This window comes from Haliotis asinina, chromosome 7, assembly GCF_037392515.1.
Source record: "Haliotis asinina isolate JCU_RB_2024 chromosome 7, JCU_Hal_asi_v2, whole genome shotgun sequence".
Lineage (NCBI taxonomy): Eukaryota > Metazoa > Mollusca > Gastropoda > Lepetellida > Haliotidae > Haliotis > Haliotis asinina.
In genome coordinates, this window is record NC_090286.1 from 48,419,371 (window position 1) to 48,434,406 (window position 15,036).

The following is a 15,036-nucleotide window of genomic DNA, read 5'->3' on the forward strand; positions in this document are numbered from 1 at the left end:
AAAATGTGTACTTTTGGTCGCTTCCACGTTTTCGATTTGTTAACCAATAACATATATTTTTGAGCTTTTAAATTCATTTTAATTCCGGGTTATAGCTTATATTTTCTAAAAATTGCGAGACATATTTGCCGTTTACAGCAAATAAATCACGTGTAGTAGCCAGTATGTCACGACGCGAGTCACCATCTTTGTTTCTTAAGTCTACTATTTGAAAAACTGATTTGACTAATCAGCCAATCAATATATCTTCTTCGGATATCAACTGAGAAACATCAGCGCTCGGATTATCTTGCATCCTTCGAAACATGCACATTCCATCCCTTAGGAAAGGTACGTCAGACAGTGAGTTGTCACGCGTTTTATCCAACGTGGATGGACTCCTCTCGATCATGGATTATCGAATACACAGCTAATTTGCACAGCACACAGTTGTGACGTCAAACGTCCAGATCGCAGCCAGACGTGTGTTATTCGAGCCGTAGAAGTCGGCAAATTCGGGACCTCTCACCCCTACGATGAAAGTAGGTCAGGCCCGCTCGTTGTCGGCTGTTGGCGTGTGTTTGAGGAGGGTAGAAAGGGGTTTGGGGCCGGAACATGGCAGTCCACCCGGAACGAGGAAATTATCCACCCGTGCTAGCGCTGGACCAACCCATCCCCTCTCACGTCTTGGGGCGCCGGGATGCTGTGTCATTTTGTTCAAGCAATAGTTACTTTACAGTTCCAAGATTCGAGGTGAGTAGTGCCACGAGTCTTTGTATTCATTTTTGACCGACGTTTTACACACGCTCTCACACGCTAGAAAGGTAACATGTGCAAGTGGTAACACACCCGTCCGCGGGCTCTTTGTCAGCCAGTAGCGAAGCTTCATTCACAGTTTCAGTGATGTAACAGCGCTCTCGTGGGTTCGATACTTTTGACGTAATCATTAACGCTGAACGTATTACTATTCACGACTGCCGATATATTCTGATTTGATTTGCCCCCAGGATACCCCGTTCTAGCCACTACAACCAATTGCTTTAGCTGTCAGGATGAATTTCGGATGCGTTGTCTTTCGTAATTAAATGATTATTGAGTTCCTGCTACCCAGGTGGTATGTGTTTCACTACAGTCAATACACGTCTTGACCCCGTTAGAGATTTATATACACGGGAGGTATCAGTTTGACTTGGGATCAGACCCTTTCTATAATTATCACGTATACAATAAGGACAGGATGTATAAACTACACTCACAACTCGAGCTGTCAGGGTAAGTCGTTAATTATGTTTGGTAGCGAGAATGAATGAGCAAGTGACATGTCTGTTTACTCAATATATTGCATGAAATCATGACACATGACTTTACATGTCCGGACTACAGACCTTAGAAACTAAAAAAGAGTTAGCAGGGTTCTCGTTTTGATTCTGGCACAGATAAATTTCACTGTACACGTTAGTCCAGCAAATAACTAGACGACTTCGCACTATACCAAGGTGTGCTCGATGTAGGCCTTGGCTGGAATACGAGTTTATTCATATGAACTATGTACACGTATATTATCATGGTGGGTGTGCTACTCTGTAAAATTGGTTTTTCTTTGCATTCTTGGCGTTTTTTTGAATGAAATGGGAAAAAAATATTTTAATTTACCCCTGCTAGTAGATGCAGTTTAGGATAAGGCAACATTTTCTCTCTGATGTCTAATTATTGCTGTAGTATTGTCATCACTCAGACATTTATTTGTGTCGATATTTTTATACATTTTGTATGGAAATATGTGGCATTTGTTTGAAAATGTGACATTTTGTGTAAAAATTTGTGAGATTTTGTTTAAATGTGTGTGTGTGTGTGTGTGTGTGTGTGTGTGTGTGTGTTTTATCTACTTTAGAACACAGCAAATATGTGCATGTATATTATATGCAACAATGAAGCCCATTTCTATACACTGAACAGGAACTACCTGTTTATCAGGCAACTATATTGCATGTAATACAACAGTTACTGGTCCTTTGATGTCATCCATATTTCATGGTAAATAACCCGTCACCTGTGTACTCGCTCTTCACTTTACACTGTTAATGAATTTATGACACATATAATTAGTGGTAGTATCACTCTGATTTCCTGTTCAAGGTTTTCAGTTTGCATTTCCCATGTGTTTGGAGGTAGTGTGAGGCCATGTGGCCAAATTTCCAACAGATATACCTCAGGCAAAGTGAAATTGTTTAATGATCAGAATTGCCTAGCTATGGACAGCATGCTTCACTGACTGAAAATGGGCAGTGGGGTAGTCTAGTGGTCAATGCGTTTGCTCATACCGAAGACCCGGGTTCGATTCCCTACATGGGTACAATGTGTGAAGCCCATTTTTGGTGTTCTCTAAGGTTGCTGGAATATTGTTAAGAATGTTTAAATCTAAACTCTCTCATTCTGTTGTGTCTGGTGAAAGGATTGAAAGACTGGCTTGTATATAAATCTGGGTCAAACGTCATGCATGTATAGTATGTAATGTCATTTGCATATGTACTCTAGTGAGTACCTCTGTATGTTTTGCATAGTATATTTGTCACTTGTTAGCGTTTACATGTGTAGACCTAGTGTTCACAAATGATAAATGCATGCTCATTTCATCTGAATTAGTGGGTAAAAATTTTAAAATCCCTTATCGTGATGTTGGCACCTCATCAGGAAGTACCTCTGTAAAATCAGCTTATTGTCAAACAAGGCTGTGCCAGTCTTTGATGTGTTACTTATGTATAGTTGGAAATGAAAGCTTATCAAATATGCTCTCTATGCCTGGAACATACACAACAAGTACACTTATGCTTGGTGCAACCGGTCTCTAAACTATTTGGAGTTTCTTGGATTATTGTGGTATCCACAGAAAAAAAAGCCATTTTAACAAAACACCAAATCAGACCCAGGGGAACTGTCAGAGATTGGAGCCCTTCTGAAATGTGAATATTTTCATTATCATAATGATAGAGCATGTGTGAATGTGTCCTATCAGCTCTAACACTACCATGATGTAGTAAATACTCACCTGTCATCAACTTTCTGCATCAACTGCGTGGTCAAGTGGACAGGGTGTTTGCCTTATAAACAGATAGTTGGTGGGTCTGTCTCCAGCCATGTCATGTCTTATGATGTCAACGGTTAGTACTTGTTGTTTGGTACCTGGCAGAGAGGGGTGAAATGTAAGGACCGCCTCCTTGGAGGGACATATGCATTGTTAAGATGCTGGTATTTGAACAGGCTAGCACAAGAAAGAATGGTACAAATAAAGACTGTTAACACTCTATAAGTATGGAAATATGGAAGGTCAGCTAAAACTACATTCCATACCAAATGGGCTGCCTTCCTCTTTGTTGAATGAGTGAATGAATGTTTCCATTCCTTGCCACATCAGCTGCCTTCCTTAGTGAAGGAATGAGTGAGTGAATGAATGAATGAATGAAAATTGTAAACATGGACTCTCTTTGTGCAAGTTTAATGAATATCTGAGCATGAAATATAAGCAGTTGAATGAACTGACGATTATCTGCTTCCAGTACAAAACAGGATGATTGAGAGTCATTGGGACACAGGTATGTCCACCTGTTTATTTTCATATTGATGAAGGTACAGGGCTTCTGTCTGCAAGCGAACTGTTTGCTTAGCAGATCATTTTCACCTTATTAAGGTTTGATTGAAACTCCTCTTATCGTTAATCGTGTAAGTTCTGATCAATGTAACGTAACCTTTTGTGAATATGTTTAACAAGCTTTCATCACTTGTACAGGTATGTGCTTGTACCTGGGTACTCATTGTTTGATGATCAGTGTGATAGAAACCATGTTTACCTGTGGACTTTTCTTAATAACAGTAATTGTTTAGTGAGGAGGTTACTCAGTGTGGGGCAGCTGTTTCTCGTGTTACATCTGTTGGCTCTCATCCTGACAGTCTGCACAATTAAAAGGCCAAGATAACTTGATTATAAGATTTTCACCTGTTCCTGTCTCCCAAACACCTTGTGTCACATCAGTTTTTGTTCGTTTGTTCACCTTGAGCCAAGTGATGCAGGAAACATTAGTGCAAATCTAATTGTTTGATACTTTATGAAATATGCCATGTGTACTGTCCTATAAAAACATTCATACTATGTTTTAATCCCATCAACAATCTGTGGAAACAGATGCCTCAAAAAGATTTGAAAAAAATGTGTCATGAAAATTATATATTTATATATTTATAATTATAAATTTTGGAAACAAATTCAGAGTTGAGTAAAATGTTTGAACTGGAATGTTAGGGGATGTTATGTTATAAGTAGTGTTGGGAATTGGAAACCAAATCTATTACTGATGATCAAAGGACTTGTGGTGAACAATTATTGATAATGATTGAAATATATATATAGATGTGTATATACTGGACCGAATACCCTGGAGGTATCAAGGATAATGGTTTGTTTACGTCATTCAAGTGTTATACTAAAACAACAAGATTATGATGAGTCAATAATGTTTTTTACAACTGATAATTATTTTTATTCCTTCTTTCGGCTGAAATTTGAGTACATTCAATCTTCAGAACACCACTATTCGTAGGATAATATTTTGTGGGAGCGTGATGTTTTTGTCAGGTGGAATGGTATGTCTTGTCATTGTCATCTTTGGACATCACTATTTTGACATCCATTATGATGTGATGGCAATCTGAAATAAAATTAAGTCTTTGAAGGGCATTTAGAAGTGAAATGCATAAGAATGAAGATTTTATGGATGTCAACTTCTTTATATGCGAACACAACGTTTCGGAGTTAATGCTTACTCCTTCATCAGGTGATTGAGAATGGGGTACAGAGCTATATTTATATGTACAGGTAAAGCAATAACAAAGTAACAAGTGGAATGACTTAACGAAAGCTGGAAGCCAGTATAAACAAGCGCTGATTGGAAACCGACAGTTATGATAACAATGATAGAAGCCAATGGTAATACATTACAGATGATGGGATATGATGGGATGTTTGTACATCATCTACCCCCATGTAAATATGCCCATCAACCCTCATGCAGTCATGTACATCATCCTTATCCCCAATCATGTGTTATGTAAACATCACCCACCATTGGCTTCTATCATTGTTATCATAACTGTCGGTTTCCAATCAGCGCTTGTTTATACTGGCTTCCAGCTTTCGTTAAGTCATTCCACTTGTTACTTTGTTATTGCTTTACCTGTACATATAAATATAGCTCTGTACCCCATTCTCAATCACCTGATGAAGGAGTAAGCATTAACTCCGAAACGTTGTGTTCTCATATAAAGAAGTTGACATCCATAAAATCTTCATTCTTAAAATTAAGTCTTGACCATACAATCCCGTGATTGACATGATGAGCATTTAGCATTAGATGCTTCTCCATCAGTGAAGTCATCCAGCCTGACTACCTCATCCCATTACTCATGTCTATGACAAGCATGGGTTGCTGAAGACCAGTTCCAACTTGGATCTTCACTGGAGACTAGACCCGTGAAGGTCCCGGGGTAGAAAAGGCCTTCAGCAACCCATGCTTGCCATAAAAGGCGACTCAGCTTGTCGTAAGAGGCGACTAACGGGATCGGATGGTCAGACTCGCTGACTTGGTTGACACATGTCAGCGGTTCCCAATTACGTAGATCGATGCTCATGTTGTTGATCACTGGATTGTCTGGTCCAGACTCAGTTATTTACAGACCACTGCCATATAGCTGGAATATTGCTGAGTGTGGCGTAAAACTAAAACTCACACTCACTGACTGGAGATTAGCATGGGTTGCTGAAGACCAGTTCCAGCTTGGATCTTAATTGGAGACTAGCATGGATTAGTGAAGACAAGTTCTAACCTGGATATTCATGGGTGAAAAACATGGACTACTGAAGACAATTCTTACCTGGTCCACATTGATCCATGGCAACTGATGACCTGATGACATGTCATAATATTTGACTTCATGATGGTTTCATGATGTGTAATGACCCCATGATACCTGATGATCTCATGACATCCAGCGATTCCTGATCTCTTGGCAAGTGATTATCTTCTTATGCAAGAGTAAGCTCAACATTGGGTGTTAACATTGTCTATAAGCCATCAAATTTGCAGCCAGATTTCCAAGCTCAGTGAGAGGTAGGTCACTGAGTGAGTGAGTGATGTTGGTGTAACCTCAATACGTCATTCATAACCTGGTGTGTCAACTGGTTAAGGAATCATAGGTGGAACCGTGGACTTTTTGAACCCTTGACTGCCAATGCAAAACATAACCTTAAAAGTGGTGTTGAGTCATTTTCAAAAGGGATGGTGGGGGTTGGGTGGGAGTTGAACTCCATGAAAAACATACACACATGCAGGCCCTGCCAGTGAGGGTAGTCAAACTCACTTTAAACAATCCTTCAGTTACAGTCTGGTGTGCAAGTTTGATGAGGGATGCCACCAGTGGAGTGGATACCACATGCACATGTGATAACAACCGCATGACCCGGATCAGGACAACTCATGATTTGTACCCATGATCACGTGGTTCTGGCACGCACACACAAGTGATGCTGTTGTACTCATCGTATCAGTGAAAGGGGAAGGACTATCACCAATTCTCTTTCATTAAGAGGAACTATTGAGCTATGCATAGTTAATGCCCTCCAATATCAGGAATATTGATCAAGTGGAAGCCTTGATACATATGTTGGACATGTTCTTTTTCTTTCAATACAGGCGACCATCTGATGTTGACAATGTTTTAGGCTTCCAAAAGGTTTGGAAACTTAGTTTCTCATTAGGTTTCACATGAAAAGTAAATTGACTCTTCACAGAAACTGAAGTGCTAATGAATATGTTCTGTATGAAAGAAGAATGGCCATCTGAACTGGAGTGTTTAATGACTGTACCCTCAAGCTATGAAAAAGATTCAGTGAAAGGTTTTGTTTTGTGTATAACTGCACTTCAGTTTATGGCATTCTATAAATAATCGAATCTGGACCAGACAGTGTCGTGACTGATATCATGAGGATCAAATTAAGCAAGGGGATACAATGACATGTGTTAACAACCAGCAACACTGACCACCTGATCCCATTATTCACCTCTTCAGTGATAGTTGTTTACTGAAGGGGTTCGCTCATCACGCTGAGGACCTGAGTTCGATTCCCCACAAGGTACAATGTTTGAAGGCTATTTGTGATGTCCCCTCTGTGATTTTGCTGGAATATGGCTAGCAACCCATGATTGTAAGAAGTGACTAAATGGGATCGGGTAGTCAGGCTCTCTGAATTGTATGACACTGTCATCATATTGCAATGGTCTAGATCAGTGTGCATGCTGTGGATCACTGGATTGTCTGGTCCAGACTCAATTATTTATGGAATGCCAACATATGGCTGGAATATTGCTGAGTGTGACATTAAACAACAACCAAAACAAACCAATGGTGACATGTCAAACTGTTCAATACAGAAAATGCATCCAGTATTGAACCAAAGTGTTATGCCTCTTGTTATTATGATTATTGTTTTAAAGGTATTCATCATCAAAGCTGCACTTGAATAACACAAAATTAAAACAAATGTATTATTCCTGGTAAAATAAAAGTTTCAGATATTTTTTTTTACCTTTGCGTAAACATTTTAAAAATTTACTCTTACCTGTTATTTACTGAATCGCCAGTACATAGACTAAATTGTGTACTCAGCTGCCTGCTATTTCCTGCCCTCTGTAAAACTTATCACTGCTTCTAAAAGAATGATTACTGTAACAGAAAAAATTCAACTGGAATGGCAGATTATGGAGTGGTGGTATTTTATCTCAAGGTTCACATTTCACATTGACAAAGTGTGTTATCTTGTGTTTGTTCAGCTGACACATTAGGACCATGAAGATCACTGATAGTTTAGTGAACACTATGGAAAGGCAATAAGAAATTACCCTACCTACATTCCATGTGAGAATAATTGAAGAGCTGTGAAGGTCCGGGGTAGAATAGGCCTTCAGCAACCCATGCTTGCCATAAAAGGCGACTGCTTGTTGTAAGAGGCGACTAATGGTGGTCAGGCTCATTGACTTGGTTGACACATGTCATCGGGTCCCAGTTCCGCAGATCAATGCTCATGTTGTTGATCACTGGATTGTCTGGTCCAGACTCGGTTATTTGCAGACCATATAGCTGGAATATTAGAGTGCAGCATGAACCTAAACCCACTCACTCACTGGTGCCTGATAATGCTGTCTGGATGGTCATTGATCCTGCAATCCATGGTATTGTGAGGGAACCCTTGAAGATCAGAATTGGGCCTCAGTAACCCATGCTTGTCGTAAGATGCAGGTAGTTGGATTGGGTGGTCAGACTCAATGACTTAGTTGACACAGGTCATTGATGTTCATGCTGTTGATCACTGGATTGTCTGGTCTAGACTTGATTATTTACTTGCTGAGTATAGCGTAAAAGAATATTGCTGAGTACAGTGTAAATGTAACGTCACTCTCTACATTTTGTAAAATTAACTAGCAAGTACTTGCTACCTGGTATTAAAATAAGTAGCAAAATCCATTACCCAGTTAGCAGCATTCTTTCGTAATTGTATTGCTGTTAATCCCTCCTTCATAGTCCCATTACTCACTGTCACTGGTTGTATGGAACTGTATTTGGTCTCCTTGTACCAGCAGATGATGTTTTATCGTCCATACGAGGGAAATGATGAATATCTGTTATCAAACATAGTAAACAGGAATGTTATACCTCTGTCCAAGGAGTTGACTGGTTCTCTGTTGCAATTGTTAGTGACCAATGAAAGCTCAGATGAACATTTATTGTGAAAGTAATGTACAAATATTGATAAGTTTACTAGTGAAAGCGCACAAGTGGAGATCTCTCCTTTGAAAATGTTGACTAATTGGTGAACGTAGACAGTTTCACTAAAAAATACCAAATGGCAAGTTGTTGCTACTGTGTTTTTTCAGGTAGCGAAATAAAATTTTGAATAGCAAATTTGCTACCTCAAAGTGGTAATTTTGAATCCTGTCACTGTTGTGAAGGATGACTGTATATTGATGTGTAATGTAGCATACATATAATATAGGTGTGATAGCCCCTGAACCCATGGTTTTCTCTTCAGCAAAGTGTATTATGTTTGACATCCACATCATTACGGAGTCTAAACTCACATTCAGCTGAAACATAATATCACTAGAATACATCTCTCTCTCACTCACTCACTCGAGGTATTGGATAAAATATACATGATGACCTACTGGCCTACCTCAATGACCCATATTTGTGAACTGGATCTCAGACATGACAAAGAGTGTTTATCAATACTATTGTGAAGCCACAAATCTGATTTCCTTCTTGTAAGGGACTAAACCTAATCTATTCCAATAACAGTCTCGATACATTCTTAGCAAGCAAAGGTATGCTGTTTATTTAGGCAATTTTGGGTTCTGGAGCTGGTACCACCTGCATTGTACACTACGACAGGCATGCATTGAATTGATAATACTAAATTGATACCTTGGCGAGAACTTCTTAATAGTACACGTGGTATTTAATCCCGTATCACCCGGTGATGATGATAGATGAGAGTGGCAAGTACCCTAGGTTGTTATCAACAGTGTAGGTATGTGTTTACATGCACCCTGCTGCCAGTGCTGGGTAGGTAAAAACAGTGGTTAATGTTTCACAGGGTTATCATTGGTAGATTGATATGGGATTTAGGTCAGGAGTATTTACTTTTTGTCCTTTATTAATTAGCATGGAAACTGGTGATTTACTTTCTTAGAAAAAATTTAATTATGAAGACTTTTTCTGTCATGTGTTTTTTTTGTGCCTTTCGGACAGATTTTTTGGTACTTTCTGTCATTAGTTATGAAAAGGGATCATCCTTTTTAACTTAGAATTACTTTCTTTGACATGGATGTTTTTTATGTAAAGTTTTATAGGTTTGTTGTTAATAGATCAACAAGCACAAGAGAAAGTAAGTGTGGTTTTCTTTAGTGTTGCCATGGTTGATTTGAAATTGATCAGTGACCTTAAATATAAGAAAAAAGAAGAATTGAATCAAATAATGAAAGTAAACATGGTCAATGTAGTATAGAAAATGGAATGTAGTTAATTGTATGTTTTTTGGAACAGATTCCAGCTTGTGTAATGTTTGATCACATGTCAGACTGTTGGTGAAGTCATTAATGCAGCAACATTAGACACAAAGGTATATGCAGATATATCTTGTTTGGAGATGACATGAGCTGCTTTCTTATCAACATCCATAGCAAGCATTTCAACATTAGAAAATGCATGAATTGGCAAATATAACATCAGGTTATCAAGATCACAGGTGATCAGGGAGATATATGGTACAATATATTACAAATTTCATCATACTTTTGTACTGTTCATTACAGTAGTTGGTATTGCACTGCTCCACAGGAGAAAACAACCAAATGCAGAAAACTCCAGGGGATGATTCTATGCCTGACGCCAAGGATGTCACAATAGTTGCAGCAACATGTTGAAACATTGTTGTAAATTGTTCACACTTTGATTATGTGAAATCTGAAGTGTGACCACCAGTGTCAGTCACTTTGTTTAACAATGTGATTCACTTCAGCTTCTATACATTATTTTACATCCATCACGAAATCATAAAATATACAGCATTGTATATGATGGTGTTATATCCTGTTCATAGGCTGGAGGACGAGTGAAGGATTGTCTATGTGGGTTTTATGCTCCGTTTACCTCACAACAATGAAAGAAATAATAAGCTGATGGTGTGTGCTTTCTGTAAAATTATTTCCTTCTGTGACATCACATCTTGAGTTCATGTCTGATTCAATTCTCAAAATGTAAGATCTGAGTCCAATAACTGATTATGATTGCCGGTGATTTTGGAGAAAATGCCTTCTTACTGTTGAGGAAATGATATGTAGATGTTACAATTAGTTGTTAGACCTGTGGAATGCTGCTACCGGTCTAATCTAGCCTTACATGGATGCTGTCAACATGGCTGGAATTAATAAACAAATTTTAAAAGGTGAGTTTTCGCTGCGTTGATCCATGGTTTTGGTGTGGAATTGCGAACATGGCTGTTTTCGGTGAGTCATGGCATATAACTTGTGAAATAATGATCCGATTGTGACCATTTACAGCATAGTTTGTAAGAAAGTCATGTAGCTTTGACCCGTAGGCGTTGAAGTGGCCTTAAAAATATTTTTGTGGGGAAATCTAACTTTGATTGTGGAGGGGTGGCTTTGTCATTGCTTCCCTTTCCTTTCATATGGTACTTGGTTAGGGTCTATACACCTATATGTCTTTCTAACACCCTTTCTAAGCGAATGACACCGATGTGAGTGCTTCAAACACAGAAGTTGAGAACATAAGCACTGCATGAAATAAACTTTGTGTAACTGTTGAAGGCAATTTGAAGAAAAAGATTTTCACTCACTATCCTTCCTACAGTGCCTTACTGTCTGCCATGTACTTCTATCATATTTCATATCTTATATGGGGTGGTGGGGTAGTCTAGTGGTTAAAGTGTTTGTTTGTCACGTCAAAGGCCCAGGTCGATTCCTCACATTGATACAATATGTGACGCCCATTTTGTGTTCCCCACCTTGATATTGCTCAATGTATATTGTCTCAATATATTTATACCGGACAAGACATTAAGTGCATCAAAAGACATTATTTAGGTCCTTCCGTTTTTATTGTAGAACAAGGGCATTTGTTTTTAAACAAAACAAGTCATGCAGATAAGTCTGCACCATCATGGATTTGATGCTGACACTATCAACCACTGATTTGGCTGGTCCAGACTTGATCATAACTGTCTGTGAGTGAGTGTTCCAGCAATATCACAGCAGGGGACACTAGAAGTGGGCTTCACACATTGTATCCATGTGGGGAATCAAACCTCGGTCTTTGGCGTTATGGATGAACACTTTAACCACTAAGCTACCCCACCATCCCTGATCACCTGATATTAGTTTGTCTCACAGTCCCTGAACTACATTATTTTCCTTAAAGTCTAGAAACAAGTCTAGATTTCCCCTAGAATCTCTCAATTCACTGGGGCTCCTTTTCATTTCAAACACGTTTATTTGTTACTAGTAAAATTATGTTTATTCACGGACTGAGCGTTAGTCCAACCTGATATATGCATATATATGTGTGATAATACAGCTTATAAACCTGACTTACTTCCCTGTAGTCTCTGAACCACTCACTCATTAATTCAACTATTAGCTTTTCACAGGGTGTCCCTTATTTCAACTCCTGAAACATTTTTGCGTTTCCTGTCTTAATATGTATGGTGGTGACTCACTATCCACCCCCAAAGATTTTCATTTCCTTTGCTAAGCCTAATAGTCCTTCTGAACACATTTTCTGTTGACATTACACAGTGAAGGTGTACACATGATTTTTTTCATCATACACATGGTGACATTTGTAGATATATTGATGACGTAGGCTGGCATATGACGAGGGCTGTAATCCACTCATGGTCATGGGAACACATAGACATGTAGATAAAATAACACACGTGCGTCACATTGTGAAATTCATAGTAGAGGCTACGCACATGGCAGATAGTGTCGTGAGAAATGAATGATTTCAAATGTGGTAGGTCAAGGTTTATTGATAGTCTAGTGGATATAGCTCGGTGGTGCTTTACTGATCTCAGATACTCCTATCTCGGTCAGGCTTGTTTAAGTCTTACATGAGCAGCAAGTAATGGCAGTTCTGGTCCTGGAAGAAGACATGGTAATTTGCTGACCAACATATTGGTATATCATGTAATTTTTTGTGATTATGAGCATCATAATCAAGGGATGTGTACACTTGTTGTAGTAATTGTAATTTGTTATTGTGACTTTAAATGGTAAGTCAGAATCAGACAAACAGGTGATTGATTTTATGAAAAGTAGTCCAAGATGCAGGATTTATTCACATGCCTTCAGGTGATCCATAAAACTGTATTGCATGACCAGTATAAGCACTATTCCCAAAATTACTGAATGCAAGTCGCTGTGCACGTTGCTCATAAGAACAACAACTGGGTTGTTTGCTGCAGATCTAATTGTACGGGTTTTTTGTTTCTTTATAAAGCCCTAATGTTTTAATAACCAACATCCTATTCATCAATCAGTATCAGTAAATTATTTGAACAAGGTAGTTAAATGTGAAATCCTTTCTAGAAATTTAAGATCTTTCATGATGAGAATTTCATGATGTTAATTCGAGGTATGCAGTTTATAACAGAGGGAGACAACTCTTGTGTTACTACTCTCAGACAGCAAGACCAATGTTGGTGCCAGTCTCCAGAGAGCAGTGCCTTGTGATAAGTGAAGCGGGAGAAAATGACAGCTTGAGCGGAGGAAATTGGTAATCAGAGAACCGCAGTTGCACTTTGTCACAACACAACAAGCAAGCCAGCACTGATCATTAACAATAATGTGTACCCCATAGTTCTCAGTGAATTGATACATCTCCAACCAAATCCATACTGTAGAAGGTATATAAAAAGGGTGCATCATGGGAACTGTGTTAAAGTGCTGTAACTAACAAGCACAAGCAAAGCTGCTCAATGTTAGTAGTCAACAAAATAACCCATCAATGTTCGAAATGGCTACTGACCCACCAGCCAGTAAATCTCTACAATTATTGGCATAACTGACTTTTGAATTTCCATGAGGTTATTTTGTAAATGTATCACTCTCTCTGACTTGTTAAGTTACAATACACGTTTAAATCATGCAAGATTATGGCCCGATAAAAATGTTCCTCATATTAGCAGCCTGAGAGTAAAACCTGTGTCAAATTTCAACCAGTGAATTATTTTGTGTGCTAGCAGCATTTAGCCATAGCTACCCTGCCTGACTGGCAGAATCTGGAAACTGGTACATGCTGGATATCAGTTTAGGTTTCAACATATATCAAAATTACTCTCTGGATGGGCATGTTAATTCTCCTAAACATTTACTGATACTAACACATCATGAGATGAAATTGGAACTTTAAATTCGGAAATATTTTTGGAATGAATCAGTGCGATCATCTGATCGTCTCCACCCACTGTAAGTGTAACTAATGATTATATCAGTAAGTGAACGAGTGAGCTTTTAGCAACGCCCCAGCCATGTCATGGCGGGAGACACCATAAAACCCATGTGGGGAATCAAACCTGGAGCTTTAGAGAGGTGAGTGGACACTTTAACCATAGTCTGTTTCACCACCATTTATACCAGGCATAGCTATAAAGGATGTTTGTGTTTAAGTCAATAATAAACTATGTTGCAACACATGTATCACTAAGATCTCTTTGTACTTCAAGGTTTTGGTTTACGTCTAGGTGCAAATGCACTTATTGCAAGTACATGTATACATTGTTTAAAGATCAGTTTCCCGATTATCACAGAATCTCCAATAGTTACCAACATTGCAAAGACATTTACACCCGACTGGGTGACTTGACTGAACATATTATAGGATATTGATATTATCTTGATTGTATTTTGTGTCAAGTTCATATGAGGTAAGGAATGATAAACCCGAGTCAAATGGTTAATATTGTATGGTAGCTAAAGATATTCCACCCATATGACTTATTCCATGATAGTCCAGGTTAGGATTTGTAGGGTATTTAGTGTCATATGGTAGCTAAAGAGGTAAGGTGTTGAACATTCCTATTTTCAAGTTTTGATAAACTCATGCAATAATTGACCTTGAACTGAGACTTTTCCTTCGAAAAAAAGAATATTTGGTAAGACTTGGTGACCAGGGCCCTGTTTCACAAAACTCTCGTAAGCCTTGGATCTCGTAACTTTCCTCGTAGCACATGCACCTCCTATGTTACAGTATGTCAGGTACAAGAGCTACGAGATCTTAGGCTTACGAGAGTTTTGTGAAACGGGTCCCTGGGTGTCGTTGTACAAGGCAGTCTTAAGACTTAGGTGCTTGTAACTTCTAAACCTTAACACAGACTTGCGTCTGTAGTAGTGCTAAGGTTGTTTTGTACAATGGACCATAAGAGGTGACTAT

At 38.7% G+C, this 15,036-nt stretch overlaps 1 protein-coding gene across 1 annotated transcript in view; it reads left to right on the forward strand.

The window, feature by feature from the left end:
- The first annotated feature begins 538 nt into the window (after nucleotides 1–538).
- The window catches only part of LOC137292218 (high affinity 3',5'-cyclic-AMP phosphodiesterase 7A-like), a 77,618-nt gene continuing 63,120 nt past the window's right edge, over nucleotides 539–15,036 (forward strand). Inside the window, exon 1 of the mRNA XM_067823791.1 lies at nucleotides 539–732. Within this exon, the coding sequence (XP_067679892.1) occupies nucleotides 595–732 (138 nt within the window). The 5' untranslated portion in view covers nucleotides 539–594. The remainder of the gene's footprint in view (nucleotides 733–15,036) is intronic.